Raw genomic sequence first — 23,248 nt, forward strand, 5'->3', positions numbered from 1 at the left:
ACGAAAGCTATTAGAGAGTTTCCTCCTCCGCGAGATGTAAAAGGTGTTGCACGATTTATTGGTATGATACAATTTTTTGGCAAATTCATTCCTAACCTAGCGGAAAAGGCAATTACACTTAATAAACTACGTAAGAAAAACACTATGTTTGAATGGGGTGATGACCAACAAAAGGCTTTTGAATCATTAAAACAAGACATTATAAGTCCCCCAGTTCTTAGTATGGCGGATTTTTCTAAAACTTTCATTTTACAAACAGATGCATCTGGTTCAGCCATAGGAGCCGTTTTGGTGCAGGAATTTGATGGTGTTAGACAACCCATAGCCTTCGCATCTATAACCCTCACTCAGCAGGAACAGAAATCATCGATTTATGAATTAGAATGTTTGGCAGTAGTTTTCGGTATTGACAAGTTTAGGCCCTATTTAGAACATGCTGAATTTCTATTAGAAACAGATAATCAGGCTTTATCATGGCTTCTAGCACATCCCCGCCAGTTAGGAAAAATTGGTCGTTGGGTAATGAGGATTTCTTCACTAAAATTTAAGGTTCAACATATCCGAGGATCCCAAAATGTTGTTGCCGATGCTCTTTCACGTATGTTTGATAAGACACATCATAATCCCTCATTAGAGGAAAACAAATGTAAAGTTCTTCTAACAGATTTTCTTTTAACATTCAAAAACATCCAATTTCAACAAGAAGAAGATCAAGAATTACAAAAGATTGTTCAGAATTTAAAATCTGGTACACCCCAAAAACCTTATCTTTTAGCTAATGGTATCTTATATTCCAGAATTCGAAATCATCAAAAACATATTGTGTTACCCCAAGTCTTGAAACCTGTTGTTTTCCAGTATTTTCATTCATCACCCATTGGTGCACATTTGGGTACCTATAAAACAATTGAGGCTATCGGAAGAAATTTTGTTTGGAAAGGCATGTATGGTGAAATTGCTGAGACAGTTAAGCAATGCCAACTTTGTGCTCTCAGTAAGCCAGCTCAAAATACACATTTAAGTTTGTTGTCTTCAGAAGTTTCGGATAAACCAATAAAGAAATTATTCATTGATTTTGTGGGACCATTACCAAGAAGTAAAAAGGGAAATAATATGTTGCTAGTTTGTGTAGATGCATTTTCAAAATTTGTTTGGTTGATCCCATTGAAGAAAGCTGATGCACTCTCAACAATATAAGCTCTTCAGACCAATATCTTTCAAAATTTTGGTATACCTGTTTCAATTGTTTCAGACAACGGATCTCAATTCACTTCTAAAGTATTTAAGAATATGTGTTTCACCCATGGTATACGTCACATTTGTCTGTCTCCGTACTATCCTCCACCTTCGCATGCGGAAAGGTTTAATCGGAACCTCCGATCAGCGTTAATCGCTTTTCATGCCGAAGATCAGAATAGTTGGGACAAGCATTTAGTTTGGCTTCAGATGGCTTTCAATTATTCACGCCATGAATCACATAAGTCTACACCGTATAATTTGATGTTAACTTTCACCCCTAATAATCCATTAGCAAATCTTTGGTCTTTAAATGAATTGTTACCAGATGACCCGAAAAACATAAAGGAAGTTCGGGCAGCTGCCCTTAGAAATCTTAAGCGCACTCATGAGAGATATAGAGTCAAATATAACAGAAACAGATTTGATAATCCTTTTCGACGAGGTGATCTCGTCTTGTGCAGAGCACACCCTATCAGTAAGAAAGTAGATAAAAGGATGGCAAAGTTATCGTTTCGCTGGTCAGGTCCTTACCAGATACAGCGTTTTCTAACTCCAGTTACGGCAAGTTTGTGTGATCCAGACACTGGATCCTATGTTACCCGAGCCCACATTTCTCATTTAAAGAAATATCATTCTTCGTCTTCAGTAAGTTAGGGGATTTTGCACCCCAGTTTCATTTGGGCCTTTGGCTCAGTCGATCGTGGCCTGATCACCCACCGATCCTAATCTTTGAGTCCCAAGAAACTTTTAAATAAATGAATATATATCTATATAAGAAAATGAATAAAGTTGAGTAAAGAAAAGTAAAAGTAATGTAATAACATGTATGTGCACATAAAATATAAAAATATAAAAAACCATGGTACCTAGTTTTAAGATGTCGCGACATGTGTTATTGTTGGTGTGTTAGTTTTGGGAAGTAAGTTTCGTTGTAGGGTTTCCTAGTTTGAAGTGTTATGTTCAAGTATTCATGTGTTTGTACGTTTCTATTTTGGATAATTGGTAGAGGAGGATGTTAGAAATTTTTTTTTCTTTGCTAATGAAATTCTATCCGCCCTTGTTCTTTATCTTTTATGTTTTAGTGCATCGGTCTGCTCTCTTGGTCCACTCCGTTGATTGATGTCTGTACGCCATGTTTGGACCACTTGGTATTCTTCTCTGTGTCTTCACCTTAGCTTCAGCTAACATTACGGTAAGGACAACTCATACTGGTGTTCTCTTTGAAAAAGAAGATGATCTTCTGTTTTCAGACAATTTTTATTCTATCGTCTTGAATTTCAATTTGCTTCAGTTGGAGCATGCAAATAAGGAGTTAGAATCAGACTTAAATAATGTAATTCAGGTCAACAATGTCAATCTCAGTGAAAACAGCTCTTGGAATCAAAATTTCGTCTTCGTATTCTTCTTCTTCATCTTCGTCTCCATTCATGAACTCAACGAAAATTTTGTGGCCTACAAATCAGAAACAATTATTCACTCATTCGTCTTCGTATTCTGCTTCTTCGTCTTCGTCGTCGGTTTTATTTCCACTTTAGCTTCGAGATTGGTTTCTCGTAAGTATGTGGTCATCTTACGCTCGTCTAATTGATGTCAATGTGGAAACAGTTTCAACTGGATAAATCTCTGACTGTTGTTTCAACGCTTTTTTTTCTTGACACCAGCAGGAAATTGATCATGTAGCTCTTCAAAAATTCTTAGGAATAAGAAGAGTACTTTTACTCATACATTTCACACAGCAAAACCAAGGTCTACCATCCGCTGGTTGACAAAACATACTCATGGTTATGCGTTTACGCCACTAACTCCGTCATTAGCACTTGTTCGCCATACATGGTGATTTCGTTGGTCTTTTCTGTAAGAAGTTTGGTTCATTAAGTTCAATCTTGTTACCACCTAACACATTCCTTACCTTGTTGGACAATATTCAACATTTAATTTCATTACTGTTATACATGTTAGCACCAGTCACTTTTGAAAACCTTCATATGTTTTATGGTCTTAGCACAGTCCAGGCAGTCATTTATAATTGTTCACTAAAAGTCATTGTCAATGTGCCGTTATCTAATAAGGACAGTACTTTCGAATCATACAAAGTTTTTGCTATTCCTTTCTTCTTCCCTAAATTTCAACATTATATATTACTTAAGATTCACGATGTGTTATTGATTAGTCCTGACAGGAAACTTTTTGCATCTATTAATTCTAACCTATTATCTGGTTGTGTAAAGCACAGTATCACTTTGTGTCCATCCAGTTTTCCTTTCTTTGATTCTCATATAAATAGTTGTGAGTTCAATATTTTTCTTGGAAAACCTTATTTTGAGTTTTGCGATAAATCAGTTGTACCTTTAAATCTACCCTTTTTTCAGAAGACCAACACACTCTGGTTGTTTGCAACGAATTTTTCCATTGATGTTACCTTTTTATGTAAATCTACTAAGGAGACATTTGTATCTTTCACTATTTCAATAACTGGTAGTGGTTACATAAGTAATGCATCTCATTGTGACATTGTTAGTCATTTCTTTAAAACCTTTGGTTCAGTCAGTTCTTCTCTAACTTTTAATATGTCTCTACCCATTGTACATGGACCTAAATTTAATGTCAATTTAAGTCAGCTGACATTTTCCGAGTTACCAAATGTATCTTTTAATTCCTCAATTGTGGAAGATATTTACAAACTTTTGATTCCTCAGCCTAGTGGTGCTCCATTCCACGACATTGTTAAGCTTTAACGTCCTCACCAGTATGTTGAAACTAATTCTCATTTTAATGTCATTGCTTTGATTTTGTCAGTCTTTGTTTTCCTTTGCATTTTTATCCTATTTATTACTCTATGGTTCAAGTTTAAGTCCATCTCGACAACCCCTTCTAATCACTAACCCCCTATTCCTTCTGTAACCATCTTAATACCCGTAGCTTCATCCTCCAATGTGGAGTAGTTGGTAATAATATTTTTTTAATTAATGTGTTATGTATGTAATGTTTTTGTGGTCAGGGATTTAGTTTTATTTTTGTGGGATAAGTGGTGTAGTCTTGTTGTTGCTTCCCGGTAGCGTCTGCTTTGAGGGGGGGAGTATGTGCCATTGTAATGTGTGGTGGCACGTCCTCAAATTATTTACTTATTATTATTTTCTTTTCTTTTAATGGCGAACTGGTTTCCACACATTTTCATTCTTCAATATTGGTATTTGTTAATTTTAATGTCATTTAAATATTTAAAGTTTATTTCTGAATAAAGTTCTAATTGATTATAATAATTATAATTATGTGTAATTTAAATGTTTGAACACATCAAGTTTTTTATTGTGTCAATGTATTTTTAAATCTATTATGAATTATGTGTTCACAATTTAATTATTTTAGTAAATATGTGAAGGTATATTTCAGGAATTATAAGTCAATCTTTTTTTGTAATAGAATTTATGCTCCAGTAATAATCGATTCTTATGTGGTTTCAAAAAGTACTCTCTACGAGTACCATGTTCAATGTTCTTCTTCGTCTTGCCGTTACCGAGCACAAACGGCCCTTTCCAGTACCTTGACGCCATGTTTTCTTAAGGCAAAATTCATTCTTGTGGGAGTTTGTGATTTTCAACATGCATTAAGCATCTTTGAACCGCACTATGTGGTAAGTTTTAAAGTATTATTTATTAAGAACGTCTGGTAATGTTTGTAGCGCTGGGCGTGTTAATATTCTTTACTTCTTGTGTGTTTGAAGTGCGGTCCACGCTTCCGGCCATGCGGTTTGCTTGATCCACCTTGTGCTGTGGGGTTGAGGCCTGTCCTCATCGGCCCTGAAGCAATGAAGTGACCGCACACACGTATCAAGAAAGCCGGCAGGTTTTTTTTTTTTTGGCATGATTTACTAACCTATTTTTACAACGTTACCCTAAGTGGAAAATTTTTTGTGGACTTAATCTCATCGGACTTTTCGTCAACCATGTTTTTCTTTTTTTTTAATTAAATTTTTTTTGGACCAACGAAACAAGGTTTTATCTAATTTATAATTTTTGAAACAACGAAACAGTGTAACAACATGGACTAAAAATATTATGATATATTTATAAACAAAGAAAAATGTAATAATTAATTTATAAAATTAATCATGTAGTAGAAATTAATATTCTTTTTGTTTTTTAAAAGGTGTGTTTTAAGAAGTATGTGTAAAATTTTGCTAACTAGGCCCCAAGTTAAAAGAAAAAAGAATATAAGAAATAAGTATGATCTAAACAACTACTATGTTAAGATGTTAACAACAACAAAAAATGAATGATGAATAATATTCAACTTTTGAGATTATTGAAATAGTCAAGGTGTAACAAAAAAAATTTTAAATAATTATTCAAATAAATTATTTATCTGAAATTCCTTTTTTTAAATCAAAAATTAATACCCAATTGTATATTGTAAGTGTGCATGACCAGTCAGCCTTATTTACACTCAAACTAACCTCTTACATCAAAACACTTCACGAACCTTGGTCCACGAGCTTTCAGCATCCTCCTACCCCTATTCATAACCTAACTTAAAGTTGTGAAGGGAGGTAGAGAGTGGTGCACTTGTTTTACCTGCACTTGTTTAAATTAAAATAAATTATATTTTTAATTTTAAAAGTAACTTTATTTTCACGAAATATGATTTCTAATTAAGCCTTAGTTCTCGCAACTACATCTTCAATGTATACATTACATGTCCATTGCATGACCTGTGTATGCATTGCGTGTTTATTGTGTGTCCTTTGTCCATACTGTGTGTTCCTTGCATATCCAGTGTGTGTGCTGTGTGTTAATTTTTGTGTACTGTGAGTTCATTGTGTGTCCATTGCATGTACTGTGTGTACTGTGTGTTTATTATGTTCCATTGCATTTACTGTGTGTACTGTGTTTCCTGTGTTTACTGTGTGTCTACTCTGTGTCCAGTGTGTACTGTAAGTCTATTGATTTTAATGAGTGTGTACTGTGTGTCCAGTGTGTGTATTGTGTGTCCATAGCATGTACTGTGTGTTCATTGAGAGTGTACTATGTGTTAATTGAGTGTGTTATGTGTGTTCATTATGTGTCCAGTGTGTGTACTGTGTCCATTGTGTGTACTGTGTGTGTACTCTGAGTCCATTGCATGTACTGTGTATGTACTTCGTGTCCAGTGTGTGAACTGTGTGTCCATTGCGTGTACTATGTGTGTACTGTGTGTCCATTGAGTGTGGTTTGTGTGTTAATTACATGTCCAGTGTGTACCATGTGTTCATTGAGTGAGGTTTGTGTGTTCATTACATGTCCAGTGTATGTACTGTGTGTCCATTGTGTGTGCAGTGTGGCCATTGTGTCTACTGAATTTCCAATGCATGTACTGTGTGTAATTTGTGTTCATTGAGTGTAAACTGTGTGTGCATTACATATCCAGCGTTTGTACTGTAGGTTCATTTTGTGTCCAGTATGTTCTTTTCTTTGTTTGATGTGTGTCGTTTCTTTAAATGTGGTTCCTCTTTTTTAAAGTGCTCTCTTTTTTAAATGTTGTTTTTACTTGTGTATGTATAGTAAATGGTTCTTATTTTGACTAGCATATTTTTTGATAAGTCGCGGGAGTAGTATGTAAATGTATATCCTGGCACAAGGTCCAAGGTCGAGGAACCGGGAGCCGAGCCGCCATATTGGATTATGACATCACGGTGGCCATATTGGATGAACTTATCCTTCAAAATTTGCCCAAAATTCGTCAAAATCAACCAAAATTTTCAGTTTTCTTTAAAAAATTTCGCCAAAAAATCTTAAAAAAAATTTAATAATTCAAAAATTATAATTGGAAAAATCTTAAAAGACTTTTTGCCTTAGAAAGAACACAAATTCCTAAAGTGGCTTAAAACACCTAAGAGATAGCTGTTCTAAGCCGCCGAGGTCATGACCTTGAAAATAAGGATGTCACGGCAGCCTTTTTTATTTATGACATCACCGTTGCAATTTCCGTTACAGTTGCTATCTTGAAAATCTTTATTTATTATCCGATTATAATGAAAAAATTTTAAAACTCACAAAAAAAATTATTATTCAAATTTTTTTTAAAACATTATTTAAAAACGCACTTACATCATGGAGCTTGGAGTCCTCGGTTGGAACCCAGTGAGGGTAAAAATAAAATAAAAACATGGACAAATCCTTTCTCCATGGACATCCCACCACTAATGCCAAGGTGTAGCCTATATATATATATAGTACCAGCTAGTATGACGTCATGTCCGCCATCTTGTTGTTGCATGCTGGAGGCCGACATCTTGTTTCGTTTGGTGGAGTATGCTACTATCATATTAGTTAAAGTTTAACCCGCTAGAGTGCAATAATAATTTATTATGGTAGCATCTTCCATCTTTTAAATTAGGGCGCTATCTTGGAATTGTGTAATTATTTGGCTAGAAATTCGGGAAAAATTCCAAAATTCATTAAATAAATTTTCAATCAAGATACTGATATATTCGATCGCTAGCTGTCCTTGGTTCGATCCCTGGACGATGCAAAAACATTTTTAATGTAATAACATTAAATTCAATAAATCATGTTAAAATCATAAAATAAGCTTAAAAATCCTCTTATACCAGCATACTAAAAGCTTTTATGACCACAATCTTGGAAATGTTTATTCATCTACCGATAAACTTCGAAAAATTCTTACATTCATTATGAAAATCACTCATTAATTTACATATTGAATCGATATTTGGTTATATCCTTGATCAATGCAAAAATGTCCTTTTAATTAAAAATACTACAAAAGTGACAGGTTCGAGAAATAAAACACCGAAACTTCTTTTACAAACATAAAATGTATTGAATAATTTCTATTCAACTAAAGGAACACTTGCGTAAGTTAAAACTGTTGTAAATACTTAGTCCTACATCCACATGAAATGACTAATTCTAAGATACAATCGGTTTTTACTAGACAGAGACAAACCAGAACCTTTACTGACATAGTCCTCCTCTTTTTGACAGAGTTTCTGGATACCGTTTACAATTCTTCATTTTTCATCGAACTGATATGGCTTTCTATATATATCTATATTCCAGCCTCAATTTACATTTTAATGGACAGCATGTTGCTGATTCATCAATAAGCTGATTTATAATATTCTACCTGATATCGCCAAGGAAAGTACTAATGTATTTGACTCCATGGCTCGGATTGCTCCAAATGCTTCATCAGATTCAAATTCTCCAACAGCTCCATTTCTCAAATTGCTCTTACAGCTCCATTTCTCCAATTGCTCCAACAGCTCCTAAGCCCCAACAGCTCCAAAGCTCCAAAGCTCCAACAGTTCCATATCTCCATTTACTCCAAAAGCTTCAAAGCTTCAACAGCTCCAAAGCTCCAACAGCTCCAATTTCTCCAATGCTCCATCAGCTCCAAATGCTCCAAATGCTCTACCGGCTCTAAATGCTCCAAAGTTCCAACAGCTCCAAAGCTCTAATTGCTCCAAGAGCTCTAAAGCTCCAATTGCTCTACGAGCTCCAATGTTCCAATTGCTCCAAGTGCTCCAATTTCTTGAAGTGCTTCAACTGCTTTATCTACATTTGGCTCCAACTGATTTCAATTACTTTTTTTGATCGAATTTGTCATGATTACTTGTGTGACTTTATTAGTCTACATTTTGTCTGTAAATGGTGATGATTTTTTCACCTTAATGTTATAAGTTTTATTTATAAATCAGATTGCGAGATGATAGAATACATTTTGAAAAATAAATATTATTTTTTCTTCAATTTAACACACATGCATTTAATTTAAGTCATTATTGTGTGTAGCCAGCTTCCCTCAGTTATTTAAGTATGAATTATATATTTCTTTGATTCTCGAATATTTTCGTGCACAAAGCGAAGCAGGTATAAGTCTTAAGCTTTCAACTAATATTGTAGGATCTTCCCATGAGGTATAATCAATCTCTTCTGCTACATTCATCTTCCTTGCCTGTTTTTAATAAATGTTATGATCTCTTCCGTTTTAACACCAACCACAAGGTCACTTTCGTCATCGAGCCAGTGATCATCACAAGCTTGATCAGGACAATTAATTTTATTACGACGTTTCCATCTTTTTGGTCTCAGGAAACCATTACAGTCTTCGATCATGCCTGCTTTATGTACTTCAGCACAGTCCTCAATCATGTCAGCCTCCAATGTGTCATCACAGTCTTCAATCATGTCAGCTTCAGATGTTTCATCACAGTCTTCAACCTTGTCAACTTCAGGTGGTTCTCTGTTGTTCACATTTGCATGAATGCGACCAGATATTGGTGTAAATATATTTTCATTTCTAATGAGGTTGCTACTTTCTTCGTTAGTTTTAAATTTTAAATTATTATCATGTCTAGAGCAGTATTTTTAGCATTCGCATTTTTACAATCTTCGTAATCATTATAGTCGTCTAATATTTCACCTTCGGTCCTCATCCTCGTTGTTGTATCCCAGTCTTCGTTATCGTAATTTACCTTAGTTGTACAGGTCTTGCAATGTATATTCAAGAAATATCTTCTACCAAATGATTTCTGACACTGACTGCAATTAAATGGTTTTTGGCAAGGACCAAAAATACACTCTCTTGTCTCGTGTCGTCTAGTATTTATTCACAAGGTAAGCACCTTACTGCAATAGCTACAGACAACGAATAAGGATACATGTTATTTTCTGCGACTAATGCCAGATGCGAACTGAGTGTTTTAATTGGGATCAACTACTTAATTAGAATTTTTTTTTAATATTTCATAGCGAGATTTAAATTATTTTATGCAAAGAACTTTTTGGAAGTAGTCCTGATTCCTGCCATCAGATGACGTCTCACGTTGTGTTGAGACAACTATTTATTCCTTTTATGTGGTATGCGGGTAGCTCACTGACGAACGCAAAAGAAGGAAGGCTTCGCTAGACACCAAGCACAAGGAAGTTCGTCCGTCGTGAAAGTGTTTCTCAACCATCTTATCACATATTATTGGCCTGAGTAATGTTACTTTTGTTTGAATTCCACATGTTAAAATTATTGTATGTGCTGATTCAGTAACAGAAATTCACTAATAAAATTCAAATCTGAATATAATGTCATGACTCATTAAGTAAAAAAGGTATTTCTACAGAGATCATTTTCTCACAAATAATCAGGAGCACTCAGAGAAAACCAAGCCAAGTTTTCCTTAATATCAGAAAAATCATATAAAAAGTAAAAATATAAAGGAAAATAAAAAACCAATAAATAAATAAAAAATATTATAAAACAGCTTCTAATAGCTTGTGAACTTCTCATATGTTAAGTAAAGTTAGTACAAGCCAGAATGTTTTGTAATTTTTTTATAGTGGGATTAAGGCTCATTTCAGATGGTGACTTGCTGATAGCTCTCTTGAGTAAATGTAATGACACACATGTTCAACAACTCACCCAGGCGGTTTTTAAATCACTCTATTCTTATTTTTGTGATAGTTACAAGTTTTGTAATCATGTGTCCTGTTCATGTCTTGGAAATTTGTAAATGAGGGTTAATTTTTAGATTTCAGCAGCCCAAAAAGCCCATACTGCTGTATGTTAATTCAGTGGTGTCTTTGGCCGAGAGATTGGAGCTTGGATTAACAAAGAGTGAATTCCTTCAAACTAACTTGGACCATGTTCCACCTTTAGTGATTCAACATATTGTCATGCTCCCTCCTCTTGCGGACTTGGCTGCATTACCTAAATGTAGCGATGATATTGAAAATAAGTTGCTCGCCATTCAGAAATATCATGAGAATTTACTCTCTGTGAACTTCGTCAGTCGCCCCCTCAAAGTACACACGCATGTTCTGGTGTTAATTTGTGAACCCCCAAGCAGGAATCTACCGCATGAGTTTGAATTTGTGATTGCGCACAATTTTAGCGAGCTTTGTGCCGAGGCGTATGAGAATGTTAGTGGCACGGAGCTATCAAATGTGCCCGCCATACGCGTTCAGTTCTGCAAGTGAGCTATCTGCTGCACCTTCGGGCATGCGGTTGTGGAATGTCAAAGCTCCCACATTGATGTTTCACATAGGCAATGCTTTAAGCATTATAATACTAGCCATTACCAGGTAAACAGTCCGAAAAAACAGACAAAGATTGGACGTAGGAGTGGTCACCACAATCGCAAATTCCATAAAGCCTCTTCACATTAATTTTTTGAATTTTGTGCATGTAAGGATTTCTGGCTGTATGTTTTCTGCACTGAATGACAGAGGCACCACTAGGTCACTCATCTGCAAAACCTTGTTTCAGGAATTATTGAATAAATATCCTGTTTGGTCCCGTGCTGTGCTTACTGGTCCTGGCAACAATATTTGTGATGCTAATAATTATGAAGGGCTCAGTCATGCACCACTGTGATATTTCACATGAAAATTCGGGGATTTCCTGAAATTGGATTTTTTTTTAGTGCTGTGGCTTACGCGTAACGTCATTTTGGGCCTTTATTTTTTGAGAAAAACTTGATAAGTGGTGTACATCAGGGCGCAAGAGTTATACATTAGTTTTGCTTCCAGCACCATATTCCGATATCATTACTAAATACTTGGCAAATGTGATTTGTTACCTTACCACTTCTATTATATGTTCTAAGTATCATAATGTGTCGCTGCCCAAACATTAAATTATGTGGTCAGTCATTGATAAGTTGTTACAGGCTGGTGTGGTAATGAAGTCTTATTAGAATACAGTATGCCCACTTTTCTCATTCCGAAAAAGAATGGGTACAAGTTTAGGCTTGTACACAATTTTAATATTCCTAATGATACGATTATAGACGATGTTTCCCTTTGCCCACTGTTGAGAGAGCACTCCAATATTTGGGCAAATCTCAAATTTTTTATGTGATGAATCTCAATTCAGTGCATCATCCATACTGACTCTCAGAATTATGACACATTTTTTCTCACTGGCAGCTTATTCCAGTTTAATCGGAACCTCATGACAGCCACCTTTGCCAGTCAGGCTTTAAGTGGAGTTCTTGACTATGTTCTGAGTGAATGAGTATAAATATTTTATGCACGCATGTACTTTCACCTTAATACGTGTATTTTTTTTGTACAGCTCAGGTAAGGAGGCTGTTTTGACCTGGTACCCAGCCAGACTAATTTCAGATTTATTGTTCTCTGAATTAGTACTTGAACTGTTATCTGAGTTTTATTATTTTAAATAGTGCTCACGATTAGGTTTGCTTTGCTATTTCACTGTCTGCATTTCCGAAAGATTACGGCATACACTCCCATATTGTTTTCTGAGCTACAAGGTGTTTGATGCAGCTTCTCTGGTTCCATGGTAGATCATTTTCGTTAGAAATTAGATTAGTGGCGGTAATTGTAAGTATTTGTTATAGCTTGTCTTAAATGGTTAAGAGGACGCTTGAATAAAAAAAGATTATGGCCTCAGCAATATTTTATTATGTGCTAATTTTCCTCTCTACTATAAAAATAATTAAAGAGTAAGATAGGTTGTAAATGAGAAAAATTCTCTCACAATATGATTATTAGTACGGTTACTGTTTAGGGCTTATGGTATAAACTATACATTCCCATCTAAAATGATTGTGAGGTGACTAAAGAATCAGAATGCTATATTTTAGGACACCTTATGATAAGATATGTAGAGTGAGAATCTAGTGGAAAATATGAAGGGATATCCATTATTATGGAAACCAACAATTTGGACAATATCAGCGCTTATATTTTTGTAGGAAAATCTGCACTTTGTTCCTTTTTCATTAACCCACACCTCTTGGACTACTCTGGAGGGCACAAGAAAAGAAAAGCCTCAGTGGCTGATAGCGAGATGCGCTAGTAGCAAACATGACGGACTGACTGCAATGCCTACCTGGAGCTCGGTGAGCAGCTCTCCCAGCGCCTCGAACAATGGCAGAAGCACGAATCCAATAAAGCTGCATTGCGATGATGGCTTCGTTATTTTTTCCCGGTCCATGAATGGTGTTATTGGCAAACCCTCAAGCTTCTCTGCATCGCTCTGCTTGAAGAACTCCTGCATCAGATTAAGCAACTCAAAAAGTTAAAAAATTTTATAAACTACTATATTGAATACACTAAAAGTAGTTAGGCAATCGGTATTTAGGAATCACCATTGGGCAAAAAGTACAAAACAGCCATTTCATCCAACCTCTCCACTCTTGACAACCCTGTTCCATTAAGAGCTGATAGGTGAACTGTAGGTGCATTCTACGTCTTCGAGAGCATAGCTGCTAAACTTAGGAGGACGTGTTTGTAGGGGTTCTTTAATTGGCTGGAAGCTGAGGAGTGTTGTAATTAATGAGTCGTGTAACAATATGAAAGAAAAAACCTAAGAGCTAAAATTAGGATTCGTGTGTTTGTAGTGCATGTGTCAAAATTTATGTAGCCTTTTTTTGGGATGGGGGAAACAATATATAATCATAAAACAATTTTTATCTTAATTCAAATAAGCAGAATACTTAAAAATAGCCATTGCTGTTATTATATGCAGATAACCTAAATAACCACAGGGAGGGTTTATGGCTAGGTCTAAAATTAAGCAGTAACATAAGACAACAACTAGAGAGCACCAGTGTACCACAAACTCGATTGGAAATAATCGATTAGACCATCATTTGAGCTCAACAAATTATTTATTCAAAGGTGAAACACAGTAACATCATAGAGGATACAGCATTAAATTTAACACTATTAATGGTTGAGAACATAGTAACTTTGATTTTAAAGTTTTTGGGAAAAGAAAATTTATTAGCTAAAACTGACCTGCCCAGAAAATTATATGTCACCAGCAACCTTCTATAAATGTGTAAAATTTGCAATTTAAATAATAATTTTTTTTAATGCGAAAATTGTTTTTAAAAAGCTTAGTTACAAAAATATACAACTATGTCGAAGCAACGTGCTGTAAAATGTCTGGCTCAACTGTCATAGTGAAATATATTTCTGGGTTGAAAAGTTTTCTCTGCAATTTAAAAATGAAATCAAATAAACATGTTTATATAATGGTACTTATATACCTATATATTGCACATATAAAACAAAAACTAATATTTTTCATTTACAGCATATCTTGCATGATTGAAAGGCAATGACAAAACAATAAAAATAGGCTATTTGTAATTACTCTTAAATTTCGTCTATTGGGGGTGGTGGATCTTAAAATACACCATGGATAACTTCCTTAACTGTAAGGTGTCATTGAATTATTCAGGGGCTCGGTAATTTTAACATTGGTAGTGGTTCTCTCTAGAAGCTCGGAGAAAAATAGCATCTACTCCCATTATATAGGGGTACTAACTGTGCCTTTGCACTTTGTAATGTTGCATGTACTTAACCTGTTTTCATAAGTTTTATTTAGAAAACTGGACATAATGTAGACTTAATTTTGTGAAAATAGAAATTAATTAATTTATGTAATTTTTTTTTATCTAATCATATCTTAATGCAAGTTTGTGAAGTTAATTTATAATCTAAAGTGAAGTGCTTCAATATATATAAAAAACATTAATTAAATATGTGTGGACAGTAAAAATTTTTAAACTAATATTTAAATATCTTAAACTTTATCAATTACTTTAGCTGAATTATTGATCATTTTGTCACTAAAACGTTTTTTTTTTTAATTTTGTGTTTACCAAGTTTGACATCTTGTGTCACTATCTATGGTAAAGCTTCTTTAGAGAATACCTTCTTTGTCCTTTCTTCTTCTTTGTCAGTCAGCCATTATGTGAACATCGCAATACTTTGTAACTGATTAAATCCACTGGATTATGCGGTGAATTGATCACCGCTTACCGCTTTTTGGGTGAGTTTTCTTTCTTGATTCCCCCGGAATCATGTTATGTATTTATTTTTGGCAGATGTCTTAAATTAGTTATATTTTTGTAATTTCTTTCAGCGGTCCTTGTGTGGCGTGAGACATCCAGCCCATGCTTGGTTTAGTCCATTAAGTACGGGACGGGAGTGAGCCTTTCTCCTTCTCTATTGGCACCAGGATGCAGCCTATTAATTCAGGAAAGTCACTTCAATAATTATCTTTCGGCTTCAAGAATATTTTGGCATGAATGTTAATTTTATTTTCGACTTCTAAAAATCTATCATTGCGGCGAAAAATTAATCCATAATGACATAATGAGAAAGGACCTTTTCTTATTTTAAATAATCAACTTAAATGACAAAATAAAAATTTACACATAAACTTTTAAATTTTTAATGTTGCTCTTGTTATTTTAATTGCCATTATGATGCAACCAGCCAGGAGTTAGATAATATATATGTTTGAATGTTTATTTTTTCTTGCGGGGCCCCCAAGCTTAGTTATATTTACGAACGATTATTGTCAAATAAGATGCTCATTCATGATATCTGTAAGTTAAGAATGTGCATGATATTATTTAAAATAAAAATGGCCTTAACCGAAGGATATATGCAATTTTTTTTAATAAAATCAGTTCCTTTCAGTAGTATGATAATGTATGTCCAGGCACAGGGTCCAGGGTGAGGAGCCAGACGTGCCGACCACCATATTGGATTGTGACGTCACGGCGGCCATCTTGGATGGTTGTGACCTTGAACTTTGTCCTCGACCTTGAATTTTACCTTCAAAACTTGTCAAAATTTGCCAAAATTGTCCAAAATTTGCCCAAAAATACTCAAAATACGTCAACATTTCCATTTTTTTTTGGAAAAACCCCTGCAAAAAATCTTAAAAATTTTTAAAAATTTCTCTTTCTGAGGGAAAAATTCCCGTTTCGAGGGAAAATTTCCCGTTTTTAGTCCTTAAAAATCCCAGCGGCTAGAAATGTCCATATAGAGGCTAAGCATCCATGTCTACAGCCTCCGATAAGACTCTGACGTCATAATGGAATATGTCATCTTGGATTATGACGTCACCATTGCAATTTCCGTTACGCCCGCCATCATTAAAAATCTTTATTTATTATCCAACCTTTCGTGAGGTTACCGAGGGACTCCCTGGAAGAGGATGGTTGCTCGCATAATTAAAGATGGTCCCAGGGCCCGGCAGGGAGTGGGGCTTAATAGTTTTAACTTTGTTCGACAGGGAGGGCGTTGCGCTGGAGAACAGTGCAACGCGGTCTACAGTAGGTACCACAAGGAGAGGGGGTTAAAGTAAAGTTTAGGAGGTGCCGAGAGGTGGTGCTCCCTGGTGGCAGAAACCAGGAATACAAAAGTCCTAAATCTAGTTTGTGAGGTGTCACACAGGGCAGCGTGACTTATGCTGGCTTTGGGTTAGGAACAGGGGGTTGCTGGCAGCAAAATAGCAGGTGACACTTTGGCGTGGGGAAAGGAGAGGGAAATCATGCTGATGTTATGGCGAGAAAAGATTAGGCGAGCGGGGAGGAGGAGCAAATGCTAGCGTGGCTACAGGTACAGGCTGGTTGCATGGCGCCATGCGTGTCTGGCGTGCCGGGAACAGGAACCCTGATGTAACAAAAGATGGAGCACTTGCACCGGGTGCTTGAGGTCGTACGTGATAAAAGGCAAGGAAAACTGACATGCTTCCAAGAGGCATGAGACGGAGTGATGCGTCTGGTCACAGCGTTAGTCTCGACTGGTTAAAGCTTAAGAAAGAGTAAGAAAATTAAAGATTAGCCTCTTGATGCTCATCAAAAAGATAAATAACTAAAAAAAAAAAATCTGTGCCAAGAAAATCCCAAATTACAGTCCAGATAACTCACAACATTGTCTACTCACATGTCGCTTGAGGTGGTCTTGTGATTGGATTAATTGGGATGACCAATTGCTGACTACATTATCAAACATGATGAGCCATTTGGTAAGTTCACAGTCCTTGGATTGGTGGGGCTATTGTTTGCAGTTAAACCTCTAGAAATGTGATGTGATACCTTATAATCTGTCACCACATGTTCATAGGTAATTACACTTTCATGGTTTTTCAACCCTCCTGACAATGAAACTGCCACTGGATATGTTTTGTGTGATTGAGATTATGGTGGAATCTTGTAAAGATGTTTCCTGGGGTTGCTGGCCTCTTAGGTTCGGGAATAAAGAGATGGATTCATTTGTTGGCTATCCTGTTCATCGGACAGCATAGTTGGCACTTAATATATGGGAAGTATTCGGGTTGACATCTTCTTTGTGATCCATGTGAGAACTCGGAAACTTTGGTTCAAAGTCGGTTTTTTGCTTCAAAGTCTATTCCTACTGCTACAAGAGCCAATATTGGCCCAGTATGATATCTTCTTGGATATCCTCTGCAACTTGACAGAGAATCTGCATTTCTTGTTTGACAATGCGGCCATTTGTGATTTTTGTTTTTGGAATTATATTCTTGCTCGCAAAACATTTTGTGGCTGCTGAGCCAAAAAGGGCGCGAACCTGTCGTGTGTTTAATTGCAGTTAGACTCATGACAGTTTCTGGAAAGAGTTTTTCTGTGTGCTGATACATCCTGGGTAGGAGTATACTCCAGAGAAGCCTGGGGAGTGGGGTTGTTTACAGTGGACTCAGTAGTAGCATTTGTGGGCACATTTTTCACTTTCCATGACTGTTCCTGAACTGGCTATTTCTTTCAGCCAGCTTTCGTAGCAGCATCGGACATTATTGGTAGAGGTTCTGAACAGTACTAAAACTTCAATCAGCTTATGTTTGAAACAGTCACACTTCAATCATAGTTGAAGTTGGACCTATATTAATATTGTTGGGGAGACATAGGTTTTGAGGCAATTTATTTGCAAGGAGGTGGATCGATTGTGGAGTCTGACAGATTCCTTGAATGCAAGTGTCTTTAACATGATTTTAAGATAGGTCATACTATCTCCAGTATGGTACAGAGAACCAGGTCGCCATTTCTTCTTTTGAACTGCTTTCTTTTCTGGAGCAGAAACTTTTAACATCTACTCCTTCTTCATGTTTGGTACCAAATAACTGTGTGAAGAGTTCTGCCATCCTTGATTAGTTACTAAGGCAGTTCAGGAAATCCACTGTAAACTACTTTCAGGTTTCGTAAAGATCTTCATCATGCTCTACCATGTAAGCTGCTTCTCGAAGTAGCCGTTGTCCATACCTGTTCATCTACTCAGTGTGGTTACTCAGGGTATGTTCCCATTGCCGAACTTAATCCTTATAATCATATCCTTAAAGGGCAATAATGCACTTTTAGGTCTGGTACTCTAGGATGTGGAGAGATGTTCTCTACACGATATGCATTATAAATAACATATTGGCAGCTAAGACAGGAGAAGTGGTAGCCCCGATTGTAAGTTTGACAAGGGATGCGGACTACGGCCATCGATGACATTTTGATGGGAAGTAGCAACATATAATATTGGTTTTAGGGCTCTTCACACAATCATCTCTTGGAAAGAGTTGTAGATGTGAATAAATGCCTTAGTTCGGTGACTTGATCTACTTAGCCTAGACAATGCAGGTAAAATTCACTTACACACTACACATATGTAATACTCGGGCCATCCCTAGTGATGGAGCAATGTGCTCCACAGGTCTGGGAAGCCATTCAGTGTTATTTTTGGGTTTCGAAAGGTGTTTTCAGCACTCCTTAAATCGCGAAATGCTCCTGTAGATCTTATTGGAACAGTGATTCGTTTAAAATTTTAATTGGACATAATGTTGGAAGTCAAATTGACGTGTCCCAGGCTGTCGGCCAATCATGAGGTTGACTAATTGAAGGGTGTAAAAAGAGGAATAAAGTAGAGAAACAAGTGTGAGGCCCCAAGGGTCACTACAAAGAGAGAAGGGTTATAAGCCAGTGTCTGTAAGGTCACTATCATGAACTGAAGATGAGTCTGTAGCTGTCCCAAATGATGCTACCAAGAAGTGGGAAAAAGTTGGCTGCAGTCCCAAAAGTCGCTACAAGGGAAAAGATATTGACCATGGTACTGAAGTTCCCTACCAGAGAATGATAATTTGCCGTGATCACATATGGTCACTACCAGGGCAGGAATATAAGCTATAAAGTAGAAACAACACCATTCTTTATTTATATTTATTTCCCAAAATTTCTTCGGGAAGGATAACCTCTGATAAACCTATAATTAGAGTAAAATTTAACAACCAATCTCTCCTATGGTTTGGGATATTCATTACACTATAAATGTGTGTGCAGACAGGGTGTATCAAAATTCATGTTACAACGCTTGAGGGTAGAAAGCTTTTATTATTTGCAACAATTTTTGCCAATAAACATGTTGCCGGAAACACGTAGTTAAGTCCCTGTAGCCCCAGAAAGAGTCAGCGTAGGCAACCCGCTGTAGAGTGCTATGTTGTGGATGTGCGGGCGTTCGAGTAGAGAAATAATCTTTTTAATTGTGGCACAGATTTTAATTTCACTCTGAAATCAATCACGCTTCGGCTTAGTTTCACAACATTGAAATTGTTGCATACATTTTAACAACGTGACAGCCTAAAGCAATGGCTCAAAAACACGCCCACCTTGAGCGACACAGAGGTGGCAACGGCGAATCATGTTTTCATGGATTCGCTGGAGCATGTGTGGAGTCGACCTTATGATTTCGAACGCTTCAGTAATTCGCTGTGTAAGTTCTTCTACCGTTTCTACTGGCGTAGCGTAGATAAGCCCTTTTACGTAACCCCACAGAAAGAAATCTAACGGGGTTAGGTCCGGTGACCTTGGCGGCCATGCGACAGAGCCCGCTCGTCCAATCCATCTGTTTGGAAAGTTTGGTTTAAATACTCTCGCACTTGCAGGGAAAAATGAGGTGGTGCCCCGTCATGTTGGTACCACATCACACATCGGACATGCAATGGAACCTCTTCAAGAAGACCTGGTAGTTCGTTCTGAAGGAAGTGGAGGTATCCAGCGCTGGTAAGTCGTGGCGGAAGAATAAAAGGCCCGATGAGTACGCCGTCAACATCACCGGCCCACACATTAACTGAAAAACGTTCCTGGCGAGCTGTAACACACGTTGCATGCGGATTGACATCATTCAAAACATGAATGTTGTGCGAATTGAGAATAGCATCTTGAGTGTACTTGGCTTCATCGCTGAATAAAACTGCTAACTCGGGGTTCCTCAATACTCTTCGAATGTACCAACGAGAAAAGGTCATGCGAAGAGGATAGTCCGCCGGACCCATGCGTTGCACTTTTTGAAGGTGGTACGGGTACAAGAGTTGCTCATGAAGAACTCGCCAAACAGCCATTTTGTCACTGTCCATATCGGAACCTTCTGCCCTTGTACTTGTATCCGGACTCTCCTCAAATCTCTGAAGTACATCTTCAAAAGTGGGAGTACGAACCTTGCGTGGAGCACCAGCATTTGGTCTTGTGACGGCACATGTACCAGTATCACGCATTCGCTGAGTAAGTCTTGCAAACATGGTGTGAGCTGGAATCCTACGACCCGGATATCGTTCTTCGTACAGACGACGGGCGGCTCGTCCATTTTGTCTGGCTTCCCCGTAAACAAGTAGCACGTCCGTGTACTCACTAAACGTGTACTCCATTGAGCTCCACTAAAACGTCGCCCTTTTCAGAACCACAGCGAAAGAAATGACACCACGAGTTTGATTGTACGACAGAACAGTCAACGACAGACCACCAGTGATATCAAAACACACTGCGACACTGCGATGTCACGCTGCGCAGTGCTATGGCTTGGCACGAATGGAAGAAAAGAGGTGAGGGCGCCACCAACAGAAGTAAAAAGGGGTGGGGGTCCGCATTCGACATCGTACAGTCCTCTCGAGCTCTGCCCGGCGTCGTAAACACGTAATTCACCACAGCATCGTCTGTCTCGCACAAAGCCCAACGGGTTGCCTACGCTGACTCTTTCTGGGGCTACAGGGGCTTAACTACGCGTTTCCGGCAACATGTTTACTGGCAAAAATGGTTGCAAATAATAAGAGCTTACTACGCTCAAGCGTTGTAACATGAATTTTTATACTCATCCTGTATAGTAAATACTGTCACATTTTAGAATTATTCAAGGAAACCTACTTTAAAATTTTAATGTTTCATTGTTCCGACACTGGGTGGTTGCCAAGGTTTCGCAGTGGCACGACGAGATAATTGCGGACACAAGGCTAAAACTAGCGCCTACTTTGCTGGTTCAACAATTCCATATGGTGTTTGGACAGCCGAACGCCTGGCGTGACCATGAGCTGCAGGTTTTTGGGTGGCATCTGTGATATAAGCAGTGCGTGCTGCCTTGAATGTAACTGGCGAGATGGGTCTCACTCAGATAGCCCGAGCACTAGTAACAAAATTTGTGTAAGGTGGGACTGAAAAATTCTGAAAAGTGTGGTAGAAGGTTTTTAAATAGGTGTTAGCCATTGCGCGAGGGTTACTTGGGTTGCAGTGATCCAAGACAACTAGTTCTTGGTTGAGAGGTCCTTTCGAAACACAAATTTAAGTTTGTTAAAGGCCAGAAGAGACTCAAGTTAAAATCTTCAATAGAAGTCAAGGAACACAGTCTCTATATTCATGAATATTGTGAGAAATATACATTTGCAAATGAGGAGTAAAAATAAAATGTCTTGAAGATAATTTTAAGTGTTCTGTCTTAATGAATAGAATTATTGTTGGATATGCTATCTTTTCTTCGAGTATTCTTAAAGTCATATGTAATTGCTAAAGGTTCACTAGAAATCATTCTTACTTTTAATTATTTTAATTTTGTAAATAATTATATTAATCTTAAGAATTTATAAACGGAATTTTTTCTTCTGAAATAGTATTTATTTATTAATTTTAAATTATTGTTAGTATGATGGTTCATAAATCATCCTGTACATGATGGAAACTTACAGATCCTATAATATGCTAATTAAGATTTTTGATAGGATTATTAAAATTCTGTCAGTAGAGTTGTTCTCAAAGGAGAGTTGATTGATATTGGTGTTAGTTCCCCAAGTCGAGTAAAGGGTTGAAGAATATAAATCTGAGTTCTTACCCTATATAAAATGATTGATATGGATTTTTGAAAGTTAACTGTTAATCACCCCACCATTTGTAAAACATGCATGGGTTTACTTTCTCGTTGAATGATAATTAGTATATTATTTTTGTTTACATTAGTTTGTTAACTTTGTGTTTACATGTTTAGATAATCATATGGATTTTATGTCAACTAGTCAATTTGGTATCGTACTGGCTGCGACAGAAAACAAGTATGTTAAATGTCCGCACAAACACATTTGCAGTCTATAAGCGATTTCATTATGTTATAATTGATGTGGTAGATAAGAAAAGCTTTCGAGAAAGACAAGAAAATATTAGGGGTTTGTCAAGGAAAAGAAAAAATATTAAAATATATTTTTATGCTTTCATGAAAAAAAATACCTTATCAAAGTTATTCAATGAATAAAAGCCCAAGAAAAAAATTACACTAACAATTTGATAGAACAAAAACGGAATGATATAAAAATCAATACTGAGAAAATAACAAAAAAATTCAATATTATTTCATTACAGATGAGCTGACGTCAGTCAAAACATGTACTAAAGGTTCTATTATATATGCGAAATGCAAAAATACACAGCGAAACACACGTGGTTACAAGGAAATTCAAACAGGTATAAAATAATTAAATCCAGTATGATGCATACTATCATTAATAAACCACCCAGGATATCGACAAAACTAAAAAAGTCAATATTTTAAAGTGAAACTGTAACAAGTTGTTTCACAACATATTTTAAATCTAGCTTTGGAAAGAATATGGTGAGACGAAAACACGAAAGCTGTGGTAAGACAAACCATATAGGGTTCGAAGTTGCTAAGCAACAAAGCAATTACTTCAGTACTGAATTGAGGATAGCATGGCAAGACCTAGTAGCACACATTTATGCAACTTTAAATACAAAAACCAAGAAAGAGTAAAGCCAGACCAAATTTAAATGAGGGAGACCGAGAATGAAATCATACAAACTTACAAAAATCATTGACGAACTCTACATCTATCGTCTACCACGATCTTCAAAACAAGTCACATATCACGATTGAGTTGCCTTGTCTTACCTCAGAGTATCGCAGCGATGAACGACGAC

The 23,248-nt window shown here is 36.7% G+C and overlaps 1 protein-coding gene across 1 annotated transcript in view; it reads right to left on the bottom strand.

The window, feature by feature from the left end:
• The window catches only part of LOC134531584 (uncharacterized), a 916,155-nt gene that overhangs the window by 144,884 nt on the left and 748,023 nt on the right, over positions 1 to 23,248 (bottom strand). The window contains exon 12 of the mRNA XM_063367300.1: positions 13,090 to 13,251. Within this exon, the coding sequence (XP_063223370.1) occupies positions 13,090 to 13,251 (162 nt within the window). The remainder of the gene's footprint in view (positions 1 to 13,089; positions 13,252 to 23,248) is intronic.

The sequence above is a fragment of the Bacillus rossius genome, chromosome 5 (genome assembly GCF_032445375.1).
Source record: "Bacillus rossius redtenbacheri isolate Brsri chromosome 5, Brsri_v3, whole genome shotgun sequence".
Taxonomy (NCBI): Eukaryota; Metazoa; Arthropoda; class Insecta; order Phasmatodea; family Bacillidae; genus Bacillus; species Bacillus rossius.